The following is a 15276-nucleotide window of genomic DNA, read 5'->3' on the forward strand; positions in this document are numbered from 1 at the left end:
ACTGGCATCCATTCCACTCTAATCCAGAGTTAGAAGGGAAATGAGACCTACTTGACGGGATTCTTGGTGCCATCAAGCACGAGACTGGAAATGTAGCATTTTTTATTAGTACACTCCCCTTTTTCCATTGGCTTCCAAGAAGCCTGACCTTATATTTGTCCTAGTCATGACTTTGAATTCTTGCATTTTACCATTTCTTTGCTTGTATTTGCTCATTTTTGTTTGTCCTAGCTGTGATTCTCAATTCTTATTATTTGTGCTTTACCATTTTAAAATTTTATGTGTTTTTGGGGTGAACTTTTGAATCTGTTTAGGCATTCTTCCAAGGGAAATTTAAAAGAAAAGATAGGTTTCTTTTTGTGTTTAGCACTCTTAAGTTTTTTCATCTCATGTTTCTACTTCACCTCATTTCTTTTAAATGATTTAAAAAGGGGAAAGATGAATTTATTGAGTTGACTGCTTAATTATAAATGTTGGTACCTCTTTAAATGGTCACAACCTTCTGCATTGAGACAGGTCTTGAGCTGAGGCCTAATGCTGCACTGAGAACTGAGTTACAAAGCACTTTCCGCAGTTGAGAGCATACCACTTGGGGTGTTAATGTTTGAATACAGAAAAAGGAAGCTGTTATTTCAAATGCCTCACAATACATTGCAGTTGAGGGATTTTATTTACCAATACTTTAAGCTTAAATAAATGAATTTTTCTCTTTTTAGATATGGCGAGAGCTTTTTTCCCCACTTCATGCACTGAATTTTGGAATTGGGGGAGATACAACAAGACATGTTTTATGGAGACTAAAGAATGGAGAACTGGAGAATATTAAACCTAAGGTGAAATGAAGCTTTTTAAAAAAAAACAAACAAACAAAAAAAAATACCTTAAGTCTTTTGCAGAGAGTTAAATTGTCAGAAACTGGTAGTTTTTAAGAAAAATTGCTTCTGAGACTTCCCTGGTGGTCCAGTGGCTAAGATTTCATGGTCCCAAAGCAGGGGGCATGAGTTTGATCCCTAGTCAGGGAGCTAGATCCCACATGTCACAACTAAGACCTGGCTCAGCCAAATAAATTAAAAAGTTAAGTGGTTAAACTTTTTTTTCAATTGCTTCTTTAAACCATTATTTCATTGTTGTTCTTGGCTTCATGCCTTTTTAAGATAGATGATTTTATCATTAAGAACATTCCAAATACATGCTTAATTACGGATCAGTGTATTGCTTTTTGGCTCATACTTGAAATTGTTATTGTTACAATTATCTTCGTCTGCTGTTGGAAGACATTTGATGCTAATGAGGTTTGCTGTTCTGTGGACCCGAAGCAGTAAGGGGAGGAAGGTGCTCAGAGGTGGGCCATTGGAGCAGGGCTGTGATTCACTCGAGGAAGTAATTTTGGATTTATTTAACACACAAACAGATTGGTAATCACGGCCTCCAAGTTCTTCTAAAGGAAATTTGAAACAGATGTGAACAAATGTTCAGTGCAAACCTGTACCCAGTGCCTTATCAAATTTTCAGTGTCCTGAGTTGGCATGCTGCATATAAGTTTTTCCAACCCCAAACAACAAAAAGAGAACAAAACTGAGGCACTGACAACAGTTTCTGTAGTAGAAAGTATTTTGCCGTTGCCTTTCGAATAGAAGAACTCATGCATATTCCTTTGGTGCTGGGTGGAAGTTACTTTGTCGGGTTACGTAGTAAGATGTACGTCTACGGATAATAGTCACCATGTAGAAAATTTTGTTAAAGCAGAAATACTTCCGAAAACTATATCCAGCCTCCATGCCACTGACTCTACCTTAAGTAGAACTGTGTATTTATACCCAATACCCTCCCTTGGGTACTTTTATTTTTATTTTTTCTAGAAGGTTACATCTACCAGAGTCTGTCAGTGTTACTAATATTTTCTCCCATGTTTCTTATTTCACTGTTTTTTGACATGCAGTGGTTTTATTTTTATACAGTTAAATTTATTTATTTATTTTTGTATAGTTTCTGGATTTTAAGAGATTAACTACCAACTCCACAATGATAAAATTTCCCGTCTCTTCTTAGCACAACTTTACCACTTAAGTTTTGCTCTGTTTGGAATTTATCCTGATATTAATATGTATGAGGCCTACATTACTGTTTTAAGATGCCTGCCCTGTTGAAGTTAACTATTTGAGAAGTTCATCTTTCCTTCTTTGATTTTTGAAATAAGATTTTCAGCTAACTAGTGGACATTGCTTTATGCCTGGGTATCTTTTCTTCCTTCCCTCAATTACAGGTCATTGTTGTCTGGGTAGGAACAAACAACCATGAAAATACAGCAGAGGAAGTAGCAGGTGGAATCGAGGCCATCGTACAGCTCATCAACACAAGGCAGCCACAGGCCAAAATCATTGTATTGGTATGTGGTCTTTGGGTGGGTGGAGACCTCAATATCTTAAAGTAAAGATGAGGTGTCTTTTTAGAAACGGGATCATTCATGAATATAAAGAATCTTCAGGTTGGAAGCAGCTTATAATGCTCCTGAGAAGCTCTTGTCTGATATGTGCCATTGTCTTATGGGTCTCATCATTTCCTAGAATCAGCTGTGGGGATTATCTTTTTTTTGCTCATCCTTATTTAGAATTATAGGTCCTCTTTGTTGCCTAAGGTAGTCTTAGTTTTTTTCCTTCCCTTTAAGTCTTCTGGTCTTCTGATAATTTTTTAAATGCGTATGACATTTTTTCTAGTCCTGAGTTCTCTTTTTTTATTACTGTTTCTTTATTTGATTGCATGGAATCTTAGTTACGGCATTCAGGATCTTCAATCTTTGTTGCAGCATGAGGGATCTTTTTTTTTTTTTTTTGGTAAGTGACAAGCATGTGGGATCTAATTTGCTCACCAGGGATCAAACCCAGGACCCCTGCATCAGGAGTGTGGAGTCTTAGTCTGGACCACCAGGGAAGTCCCCTGAATTCTCTTTTCATTAGAGCTGGGTTTAGATTAGCCTAGATCTGTTGTTTTATTCCATTGTTAATATAGTAAAGGTGGTGTATTTATCAGGATCTCTGAATTCTTTAATATATCAGAGATTCCATCAGGAAGAAAATCTGTGCTTCATAACCTTACCCCATCAGGAAATGCTACCCTCTGTAGAATTAAAAGCATTGTCTTTATGATCTCGGGTAAACAGCTGTCTGTTTCAGTGTTAAAGTTTACCTGTAGACATTCTTAGCCAGCTAAAAACATGTTTTTGAGAAATCTGGTATAGATTCAGTTTTTTAATGAGATAAGTGTTATTAAGGTATTGATTTGTTCAAAAAAAGTGTGAGAATCACTATGTACGAGGCACTCTCCTAGGCTCTGAGCATTTAGAGATGAGTAAGATGTAGCTCTCAAGGAGCTGGTGGATGGACATAGCAGGATAAATATGTAAAAGTTGACATCTGAGTTTTGAAAAATTTTTTAAAAATTCACTGGTCTCCAGACAAACGGAGAAATGAAAGAAGAGAAAGTATTACAGAGAAGAAAGAGAGGAGGAGGAGGGAGGAAGAAAGGAAGGAAATGATCAGAGACTTCGTCATGTGTGTGTGTTGGGTGAGTGAAGGAGTGTACTGGAGGAACTGAAGGTTATCATGGAATAAAGTTCAGGTCTGGGGTAGTTCGGAGAAAGAGGCCACAGTTCCCATGTTAGGAGTTTGGATATTATAACAGAGTTCTGGGGAGCCAGGTCTTGTTTTTTATTACATGGTATTTAATTAACTTCCTTGTTTAGATCCTGCCTTATTCCAGAAAGGATTATATTGTGGTTAAGAGTCCCATCTCTGAAGTACAGTGGCTGGTACATTGTAGTTGCTTAGGACATACTTGTTGCCTGATGTTGCTAAATAAATCCTCCTTAAATATTCTTTGTTTCAGCCAGGCTTTTGAGTTTGATACACAGTGGTGTTATCTACAATACTAAAACATTGGAAATAATCTAAATAATCAACCCCATGGGAGAATGATTATATAAGTCATTGAATGTAATAGCACTAATCATGTGACAATTACAAGGTCTGTGTGCAAACAAAATTTACAGTATTATTTAAGTGAAAAGTCTGAATACTAAACAATGTATATTATATTTGGAATTGCTTGAAAGTGAATATGCAAATTAGAGAAGGAAATGAGTTTAAAATCATTGTTACATGGTAAAGGAATTAGAATTGTAATTTTTTGTCTCCTTTAACATTAGCAATTACCACTTACTACAGAGAAAAATCACAGATCACATGGCGTACCCTTGATACATATTTATTAAGGAAAATGTTCCACAAAATATACATTACTTTTCTCATCCTTGCTTGACAGTCCCAGTAGGCATGGCGCTCTGCTTTTGCAGCTTAACATTTTTATGGCTTTAACTGCTGTGACATTCTCTGAAAGTCAGAACAGCATATTTGTTTGTTGGTCGCTGACCATCCTTCCTAGTCGCTCATTATATCTCAGCCAAGCTTTGATGTGCCAACAGTGAGGGCTGCTTTTTGTTAACTGTTAGATGTAGAACCTTGCACTTTTAACTGTCATATAAACTAGGATTTAGGGTTGACCTCATTTGTACTTAACAGGGATAGAAGGAGATATTGGTGTATCATATTCATAGTTCTGTAGCTCTCTTTGGAACTATACCGTCACACAGCAAATTGAAAATAAAAGCCCAACGTTTTGCTGAAAAAATTGAAAGTAGACATGAGTAAGTACTTCCTTTGGGCATAAAACTTTTCTTGTTCTTTGAGTAGAATGCCTACGGAAAACCCGTTTTTATGAAATAAGACCTCTTATCAAACCCAGTAGGAGAAACAAGTGGCAACATTTTTGCCTAAATAACAATAACTTGCTGTTGTGGCATCATGAGCTGTAAACCAGCTAAAAGGTTGGTTGGGGATTTCTGACAATCTTATAATAGGATTAGTTATCTGTAAAGGCCATTTCTAGTTTGAGATGATAAAACCTTCTCTTGCATATAAGAGCCAGCTTTATTTACTATAGGAGGAGGACAGACACCTGATTTAGCTGAAAAATATATTAGATCATTAACAAGTAAGTTTAAAACATAGTTAGGATACATCTCTGTTTTGTTTATTGGTTTGAACTTTTTGTTTTGTATTGGAGTATAGCCGATTAACAATGTTAGGATAGTTTCAGGTGAACACCAAAGAAACTCAGCCACACGTATACTTGTATCCACTCTCCCCTAAACTCTCCTTCCATCCAGGCTGCCACATAACATTGAGCAGAGTTCCCTAATGTATGTATCTTGGGAGAGTATTAAACATTTGAAATCTGGTACATGTTTTATACTTAGAGCACACTTCAAATTATCTTAGATTTGGCCACGTGGAAGTCCCTTTTACCTAGCTGCTGTATGCTTGTGACCGTGCCCATCATTTTGGGAGGGATACTTCTTTACTTCCGTCATTCAGGATATTCCAAACTCATCTTGTACCTGCCACATCTCTCTTCATACTACCAGATAGTACGTGGCTCTGATTCATCAAGACAGCACGTGTTCCAACTCTGTTTCTTATGTGTACTAGGGAGGTTTCAGGTGGCATTGATGAATAGATGTGTGTTTGAGCCAGATATTCTAGCTATATGGTAGACTGTTTGGAGAATGAATTGAAGGGAAGATATTACTGAAGGGAGGATGGTCAGTCAGGAGATTTTTACATTAATTGAGATGAGTAGTGATAAATAACAATGTTGTTTATAATCAGAAAAGAAGAATGGATTGGAAAAATATTTAGGATGTAAAAGCTGAGTGATTTAACAATAAGTAGACTAGGTTTATGGGATGAGAGACTCAGGGATGTTGAAAGAACAGTTGCCATAGAGAATGTGGGAGGAACATAGTCTAGGGGAGATGATAAATGGTTTTTGGACATGTTGAGTTGGGAGTGCCTGAGAGACATTCAAGTTTGGTTCTATACCTGGATGTTCAGTCAGAGTTCTGAAGCTATGGAAGTGATCTGGGCTAAAGTGTGTAGAATGGGAAGAATACTGGCCCAAGGACAAGACCCTGAGGAATACCAGCGATTAAGGGACAGGAGGAGGAACCTGGAAAGAAACCAAGCAGGAATAGTCAGAGAACTTTCATTAAGATGGGCCTAGTCCAGTGTTTCAGAAATCAAAGGTATGAAAAATGCTAAATGGAGAGTCCCAGGGATATTTGAAATCACAAGTAAGTAGAGAAAAACAATGCGTCTTCTCATATTCTTCTCTGCTCTTCCCCAGGGTTTGTTACCTCGAGGTGAGAAGCCCAACCCCTTGAGGCAAAAGAATGCCAAGGTGAACCAGCTCCTCAAGGTCTCCCTGCCGAAGCTTGCCAACGTTCAGCTCCTGGACACAGACGGGGGCTTCGTGCACTCGGACGGTGCCATCTCCTGCCACGACATGTTTGATTTTCTGCATCTCACAGGGGGTGGCTATGCAAAGATCTGCAAACCCCTCCATGAACTGATCATGCAGTTGTTGGAGGAAACACCTGAGGAAAAACAAACCACCATTGCCTGACTGGCTCCCATCAGTGTTCCTAGCATCCCAGCCTCCTCAGATCAGTTCTATCACTGGCACTACAGAATCCTTCTCTTTCTTAAGGCACTTTGCATTGTCGAATGTTCCTGAATGTTCCTATCTAGTGTTTGAAGGGGAGGAGGGATTTAAACTGGTCCTGTACATAGAAGGTTTGTTTTACACAGGAGAAAAATTAGCCAAGGAAGATGGTTGTTTAAATTCATTTGAAACCAGAAGGGGACTTTTTAGTTATATGTGTGATACAGTCTTTGAATTATCACTGTTTTTCCTAGGAAAACATCAAGCCTAAGTACTGAACAAAATGAAGATGCTTGGCCTTTCTTTGTATGGATTATGTCATATATAATAATGATTAGAGTCACACCTACTTGGCTTTAAAACAGATGTTTTTCCAGTTGTTAAAGTTCATTATTTAGTCTTTTTTATTTTGCTTTACTCATACATATTCTCAATGTTGTAGCAACATATAGCATCAGATTGAACGTGCTTGTCATTCAAATATGGGAGATGCTATAGTCACTAGTGAATTTGTTCCACTCTTAATCCTTCCCATGCTTAGCAGTGAAAAATAGGTTTGGCCCCATTTGGGGGACTCTGTTGAGGGTATTATTTTTATGCTGCTGAATATCATGTCTGTAATAGACCCATGCATGCAGCCTTTCCTCTATTCCCCCTCATCCCCTCTCTTTTTTGGGGGGTCCTTGTTGACATTACAAGCTTTTAACACATTTTTAACCTAGGAGCTCTGTTGCTGGAAGTGTAAGTCCCCAGCCAGTTACTCTTATGATATTACTGATGTGTAACTCATTCTTGTGTGGTGTTCTGTGCTATAGAGTCTGTGTAGTGCTGTCCATATTCAGAGTTCTGATTGGTTATGTTTTTGTTTCTCCCTTAAAACCTGTTAACAGTTTTCCTTCTTTTAGGGGGAAAAAATTGGAACTCTGTTTCCAACTCCACAAGACCTGGCTTTTTTTCTTGGCTTAGTTTTTAAATTATCAGTCCAGAAAAATTTGGCCTCTTCTCATGGGGAAACAGTGAAACTGCTCTTCAGAATAAACATTCTACTTGATCCCCCCTATTTTAGTTAAAAAAAAAAAAGCTTGTGGAACCTTAAGGATTTCTCCTTAATATATCTTTATCTGTGAATTTCTTTCAAGAGAGCTCTTTATAATCTTAATGGTTTGATGAGCTACAAGAACTGCCGTTTAAAAAATAATAGGAGCAGGTGGTCTGTTATTTCGTATACCAATGGAATATATACAAACTGGATCTACAAACAAATACTTTAAACTGGACCAGGTGGATATTGAAGTAACCCATCCAGATGGGCTCTGCAGAGATTCAGCTTAACATTCAAGTTCAGTAACTAAGGCGTATGTTTCATACTTGGCTTGCAAGGTACATGATATTGCTGTTGTGTGTTGGAGGGGGATTTGTGGTTTGTGCTAAGAGCCACATCTGATTGAAAGGGATAGAACTTGGGCAGATTTTTTTTTTTTCCTTGTCAAGGCTTTTTCTAGGTATTTTGTGGGGTCTTTTTTTTTTTTTTTTTGGTCTTAAAAAAAAACTTTTGAATGTATCATGTCTTCATTAACAACTGAAAATATATGTGATGTTTCCTAAACTTGTTTAGTATATTAAATTTTCCTTCTTATTTTTAGTAGCCCAGGCTCTTGAGTTTTTCAGGACAGATTTTTTTTTTTTCTTAGCTGAGGTATAATTCTAGGAAGGAGAATTAATTAAGCCGCAGTTTTATGTGTGAAAAGACTGTTTGCTCTCCAGGTCTTTTTCTGTTGTCAGAGATGGGGGTACGGTCCAAAACCCTGTTAGGTCTCTCCTGCATCATGTGCTTTTAGCTTCTCTCTCGACTGAGTCACATATCCCTTTGTTAGCTGGCCTTCAGCTCCTTTGCTTCTGTGTATAAACCTTGGATGTTACTACATTTTATATTTACCAGAGCTATTCGAGCAATAGTATTTGAACCACTAGCCTTTGAAATAAAAGTAAGCCCCATTGCTAACAGTGCAGATACTGAGTCCACTTTCATTTCTTGCAGCTTGCTTTGCACTGCTTTAGGCAAAAAGTGTTCATCTGTTTTTTTTTTTCATTTGACCACCCAGTTTGCTGCAGTGACAGAACTTAATGCCTAATCTTTAGAGTTCATATATATATATATATATATAATATATATACACACACAAACACACATATATATGAAGTTTAATGAACTGTCCAAGGGAAACATCCTAATTGTCCTTGTGATTAAGGAGCCAGTTTTGCAGGCAGCCAGCGAGGTGTTTTTCTGTTGGTCTCCCAGCACATTCCCATTCCTTTGCCCACCCATTTCTGCTACACTAGACGGCAGCTTGTGACGCCACTGTGGAGGTTTCTGCAGCCCTGTCCTGAGTGTGGCAGGCTGGAGGTGTGCTGCCAGAGGTGAGCTGGGTCATGTTTTGTTCCCCACGAATTTCTAGACTGCTACAGGCAGTGTACTGGCTACCACCTCAAGTCCAGACATAGGTCCAAAGCTGAACTTTGTGTCAGTAACCTTAACACACCGAAACAAATCTTGAGTAGCTCATATCCTGCTCTTAGGAATTCTGTCGTCATTTACAAGTAATGTTCAACTTTCTTTTCCTTTTTTATTTGTTTAACCTAGTCACTGTTTACAGCTGTATGCTAAAGCCTGAGATATTGTCTGTGTTGTGGTGTATGAGCATTGCCAATTTTATATTTATTGCAGCAAAAAAGAAACTAAAGATATACGAAAATGAGGAGCATGGCTATGCTCCTAAATCTGTGTGGGTGCATGTGGGAGAAGTGAATTGGAGCCTCTTCAAAGGAGGCTTTTGGGGTTGGGGTCACCCAGGCTTCTCCTTGGTGTTCCTGCTTGGGGATCACTGCTGCTAGCTGACTGGACCTCCCCAACGGAAGTTTTGTGATTCCGCTTTGGCAAAGTTTCATTGACCAGTAGAACTCATTCTGTTTTAGTGCATATTTCAATATAAATGTAAACATTTCACTCGAACTCACTGTCTTTCTGTCTCCTTTATCATAGCTTGAATTCCAGTGGCAAGAAGAGATGGGGTTTTTTTTTGTAATCACAAGCAATTAGATACTTGTCGTCTGTTTTCTGTGGAACTGAATGTTCCAGGCTGACCCTCATCACGGATCTCCTTGGGGGTGTAGAATGGTCAGCAGGGTGGGATGAGCAGGTGGAACCTTTAAGTAGATAAATGGAAATAACTGTCAAATAAAATGTTTCAGATTTGTTAGTACTATCTGGTAGTTAAAAACAATTAACTCTAAAAATTATTAAATTGACCTCTTGATGCTTTTTCCTAATTTCAGCCTTAGAATTTTATTCATGTTAACTGCCCCAGCTTCCACGGTTTCTCCATTCTTCACACTAATAATCACCAGTTTTTCTTTTTTACACTTTGGCATATTTCTTTATTGTTGCCCCCAGCTTAAACTTAAGTATTTCAAATTAATTGGACTATTCTGAGTTTATGTGTCATCTAGGGAAAAAAGATTCAAGATAATATTTCCCATATATTAACCACCTAAGCACTTCAGGTGGGTGCATTCCCACTTTACTGTTTGTCCTGGGGAGTTTTCTGTCCTGTCAGAGATGAGTCATCTAAGTGGTTGGGCTGGGCTTTGAACCCCACTTTGCCTGGCTTCAAAGTCCTTGCCCTCGTATTACTCATTCAACCTTGGGTATCTTTTTAGCTTTAGATTCTGATTGACAGTTCATGACAGATAGATTGCTAGTTTCCTTTCAGTTGAGAGTCCTTGGGGCACAGTCTGCTCACCTGCAGCAAGGCAACAGCTTCAGTCAGTCTTTCTGCAACCAGTTATACTCCTTTTTGATTCCATTCTCTATGTGGCCACAAAATTATTAAAATTTATTTTAAGTGCATTCCCTGGCTATCTTGTTTCCCACCTTAAAAACCAGCAGTAGATTTAAATTGTGTTTATGGAGCTAAGCATTTATAGTGGGACACATGAAGGTGGTCCACCTGGCTACTGTATGACCATGTCAGGAAGTTCAGGTTAGCAGGAGGATATTACCTGGAGGAATTAAGTGAAATAAGATTTAAAATCTACAGAAAGGTGTCCCTGATGGTCCAGTGGTTAAGAATCTGCCTTGTAATGCAGGGGACACTGGTTCGATCCCTGGTCCAGGAAGATCCCACATGCCTCAAAGGTGCTAAACCTGTGCCCCTCCACTACCGAGACCACGTTGAGGACTAGAGCCAGCTGAGCCCATGTGCCTGCTGAAGCCCACTAGCCTTAGAGCCTGTGCTCCGCAACAAGAGAAACCACCACGACATGACACCCTTGCGCCGCACTTGCCCAAACTAGAGTGAAGACCCAGCACAGCCAATAACTTTTTGGAAAAATGTACAGGAGGCCTTCCCTTGTGGTCCAGTGGTTAAGAGTCTGCCTGCCAATGCAGGGGACACACATTCCCAGGGTCGGGAAGATCTCTCATGCCTTGAGGCAGCTATGCTGTGTGCCACAACTACTGAGCCTGTGCTCTAGTACCTGAGGGCCGCAACTACAAAAGCTCAGGTGCCCTGGAGCTCAGGTGCCCTGGAGCCCACGCTCCACAAGAGAAGCCAGCACAATGAGAAGCACAACTGGAGAGTAGCCCTCTCACAGCAACTTAGACCCAGCACGGCCAATAAACAAGTTCACGAAAAATTCTAAAGCATGCCAAAGTGAAGTACAGCCAATAATAACTGGCAGCATGATTAGGAGTTTCCTGGTGGTCCAGTGGTTAAGACATCGTGCTTCCATTGGAGAGGGCACAGGTTCACCCCTGGTTGGGGAGGTAAGATCTCACACGCTGACCGGCATGGCCCCCACAAAACATTGTTTTAATAAGTAATACAGTAGGAGTTGCCAGCTTCCACATGCTGAGGGATATGGGTGGGGACCACAATTGCAGGTGAAGATACAGAACGAGAGTTCATGTGAGACCAGAAGGCACAGCCGCCTCCCTTGAAGTGTACTGTTGAGCTGATGTGGTGTGGGTGTATGCTGTGGCCCACCTCACCTGACTGGATGAATGGCCTCAGTCTAACGGTGGCTGCTGAGTGAGGTGGCTGCTGAGTGCCGGCGTGGACACAATTCTTTATCACACTTGCCTCCCCAGGCACTCCCTCTTCAGAGCTGTGTGACCAGAACGGGTCACTCAGCCTTAAAGGGCCCCAACCAACCATGCCAGCGATGATCACAGGAAACTGATAAGCCAATATGTTTCTCAGCAACTAAAAGTTTCTCTGTTTTTTGTAACATTCACTTTGTCACTTCTAACCACGGTGAGGCTACGATATTGAAATGATTTACTCCAATAGAGGGATAGAGATACTAAGCTGAGGTGTTTTTTTCTCCTTGGTCTCCCGCATCAAACCACGGCCCTCTCCACCCACCCCGCCAGAGGCACTACCTTGTGAGTTGCTTACAGGTTCCTCTTAAATCACAGCAATGAAAGCCACTGGAGGCCTGAGGCTTTGTTGATTGTATCAAAACTACCCCCACTGAACCTCTTCAGTGGCCCAGAAGTGGGGGAGAGGCTAGTGTGGGGGAAGGGGAAGCTCCCTCACCAGCATCTGCTTGGGAAAGGAGTCAGCAAGGAAATCCATCCTTTCCCTCCAGCCACGGCATAGCTGCTTGCTCAAGGCATGTGGGATCTTCCGGACCCTGGGAATCCTTGTCGCCTGCTTCGGCAGGCAGTTTCTTAACCACTGAGCCGTGTATTTGTTTGTTAATTTTTGGCCGCGCTGGGTCCTCTGTGGTCGTGGTGAGCGGGGCTACTCTTTGTTGCCGTACACGGTCTTCTCATCGCGATAGCGTCTGTCGTTGCAGAGCACGGGCTCTAGGCACAGAGGCTCTCACAGTTGCATCTCGGGGCTCAGTAGTTGTGGTTCTCGGGCACTAGAGCACAGACTCAGTTGTGGTACGTGGGGTTAATTGCTCCACAGCTGTGGGGTCTTTCCAGAACAGGGATTGAATCTGCATTCGTTGCATTGACAGGTGGATTCTTACCCCCTGTGCCACCAGGGAAGTCCAGCTACATAGCCACAAAGACCTTAAAGGTTTGCTAAACACATAGTCTGTCTTTGATCTCATTTTATGCTTTGCCTCTATTTGCTGGCTTATTTTAGCTTAACTAATCACATCAAAAATTATGTATCAAAAAAACATTTTATACACTGATAAAGCTTTGACAGCACCCCTGTCAAAAGTAAATCACACACACACACACACACACACACAAAAGTAAATGACACATCAGTGTAGTGTAGCATATTCTTTGATAAGCACTGATAGTCCCAGTTATTAAAAGTAAGATCCAATGTGCTTCATGACCTGGTCCTCTTCTGTTCATGTCCTCCCACCACTTTGAACCTTTATGTCAATAGCATTGAACTTTGAGTCCATGCCTTTGCCCAAAGTTGAGACCCTCTGTCTGGAATATGCTCCTGCCCCTTTTGCTAAGCTAGCTCCTTGTGGTTGCTTAGTTGCTAAATCATGTCTGGCTCTTTACAACCCCATGAACTGTAGCCCACGAGGAAGGCTCCTTTGCCCATGGGATTTTCCAGACAAGCATACTAGAGGGGGTTGCCATTCCTCCTCCAGGGGATCTTCCTGACCCAGGAATCAAACCTGCATCTCCTGCATTGGCAGGCAGATTCTTTACTGCTGAACCACTAGGAAAGCTTCTGGCTAGCTCCTACTCATCTCCTAAAAATCCCTGAGATTCCTGTAATGTATCTGATCTCTTCTATTTCCAGCTCCCATCTGTATTACGTGTCTCATGTCTGAATCCTCATAATATGTTTTATAAATCTTTTATCATTGCACTTCCCACTTTTCTACACTGCTAGATATGAATTCCTTATGAACAGAAAATGCGTTTTAAGTATCTTTGTGTTCATAGCACCTAGGTTAGTGACTAGTACAAATTAGGCACTGAATGAATGAATAGGAGATTGAGTGATTTCTTCATGATCATCAAACCAGTAACAGAATTAAAGAATACAAATCTTTTGACTTCATTTCCTGTTCTTTCAATGGTATCTTGCTGCTGCTTGTAAGAAACAATAGACATTATTCTAGCTAATGATAAATAAATTCATTTAAGAACAACAAAAACAGAAAGAGGCAGTATATACTTATTATATTAAATCTTGAGACATTTTCTGGAGTTGTTTGATTATAGCTAGATGGAATTCTGAAAAGATATATGGACTCCAATATTCATAGCAGCATCATTTACAGTTGCCAAGATATGGAAGCAACAAATGAATAGATAAAGAAGATGTGGCATTATATATACAATGAAATACCACTCGGCCATAAAAAAGGAATGAAATTTTGCCATTTGCAGCAATATGGATGGACTTGGAGAGTATTATTCACTAATTCACTTAGAGTGAATTAAGTTAGAGAAAGATGAATACTGTATATCACTTATATGTGAAATCTAAAAAATACAACTCGTGAATATAACAAAAAGTAAAAACAGACTTACAGATATAGAGAACAAATTAATGGGGAGAAGAAAGGGGGGCAATGTAGGGGTAAGGAATTTAGAGGTACAAACTATTATGTGTAAAGTAAGTTACAAGGATATATTGTACAACATGGGAAATATAGCTAATATTTTACAGTAACTATAAATGGAGTATAACTTAAAAATTGTGAATCACTATATCGGACACCTGTAACATCATATTTTCACTGTTGTTCAGTCTCTTAAGTCACGTCTGACTCTTTGCGACCTCATGGACTGCAGCACGCCAGATTCCTCTGTCCTCCACTATCTCCTGGAGTTTGGTCAAATTCATGTCGTTTGTCATGATGCTATCTAACCATCTCATCCTCTTCCACCCCCTTTTCCTTTGGCCTTCAATCTTTCCCAGCGTCAAGGTCTTTTCCAGTTATATCACCTGTTTGCATCAGCTTGCCAAAGTATTGGAACTTCAGCTTCAGTATCATATAATATTGTATATCAGTATAATTCAAGCACACTTCAATGAAAAATTAAAAAAAAAAACTAAATGGAATGAATACATTTTTTTTCTTCTAACTATGCCACACAACACGTAGGATCTTAGTTCTCATACCAGGGATGGAACTCGCGCCTCCTGCAGCAGAAGCACAGAGTCTTAGCCACTGGACTGCCAGGGATGTCTCAATAAAGATTGTTTTTATAGGAAAAATGAAACTAGAAGAAAAAGCTAGATTGGTTCAGAGGAAAAAAGGTATATGAATAAAAAAAATCATTTGTGAAGGCTCCAAGGACCAATGAAATAACAGAAGCAGCTATGGGGTCCCAGCTAGAATGTAAAGAGAGGGAATCCGTTCTATGAAGAACAATTTGGGAGCTGCATGCAATCTTTAGATACAGTCAGAAGTGTAATGTTCTTCAGTTGCATTTTCTGATTTCTTAGCCAGAGAAGAAAGCTTTCTTGAAATAGGATGATGGCTGGCTCAATTTTATCGGTGATCTTTGGAGACGCGGATTTGAGTTGATCAATTATTCATCTGCTTGTTTTCAGCAGCCTGATGACCAGACTCATTTCCTGGAAAGCCCTGAGGTTTCTTTCTATCACATGGTCACAGGGAACCAGATGCAGGGCCTGAACTCATTGTGCTTATTTCCCCATCAGAGTGGTGAAAGCCCAGGTTTAGGAAATGCAAAGAGGCTGATGTGTC

At 40.0% G+C, this 15276-nt stretch overlaps 1 protein-coding gene across 4 annotated transcripts in view; it reads left to right on the plus strand.

Annotated features, from left to right (window-relative positions):
* Positions 1–9568, plus strand: part of PAFAH1B2 (platelet activating factor acetylhydrolase 1b catalytic subunit 2) — a 28170-nt gene extending 18602 nt beyond the window's left edge. For 3 of the 4 annotated variants that reach the window (XM_027979229.3, XM_042232649.2, XM_060399711.1), the window contains 3 exons: positions 717–833; positions 2264–2386; positions 6241–9568. In XM_027979229.3, the coding sequence (XP_027835030.1) occupies positions 717–833; positions 2264–2386; positions 6241–6519 (519 nt within the window). In that variant the 3' untranslated portion in view covers positions 6520–9568. The remainder of the gene's footprint in view (positions 1–716; positions 834–2263; positions 2387–6240) is intronic. The other variant, XM_042232647.2, reaches the window with a different exon arrangement.
* The last annotated feature ends 5708 nt before the right edge of the window (positions 9569–15276 follow it).

Source organism: Ovis aries, chromosome 15 (assembly GCF_016772045.2).
Source record: "Ovis aries strain OAR_USU_Benz2616 breed Rambouillet chromosome 15, ARS-UI_Ramb_v3.0, whole genome shotgun sequence".
Taxonomy (NCBI): Eukaryota; Metazoa; Chordata; class Mammalia; order Artiodactyla; family Bovidae; genus Ovis; species Ovis aries.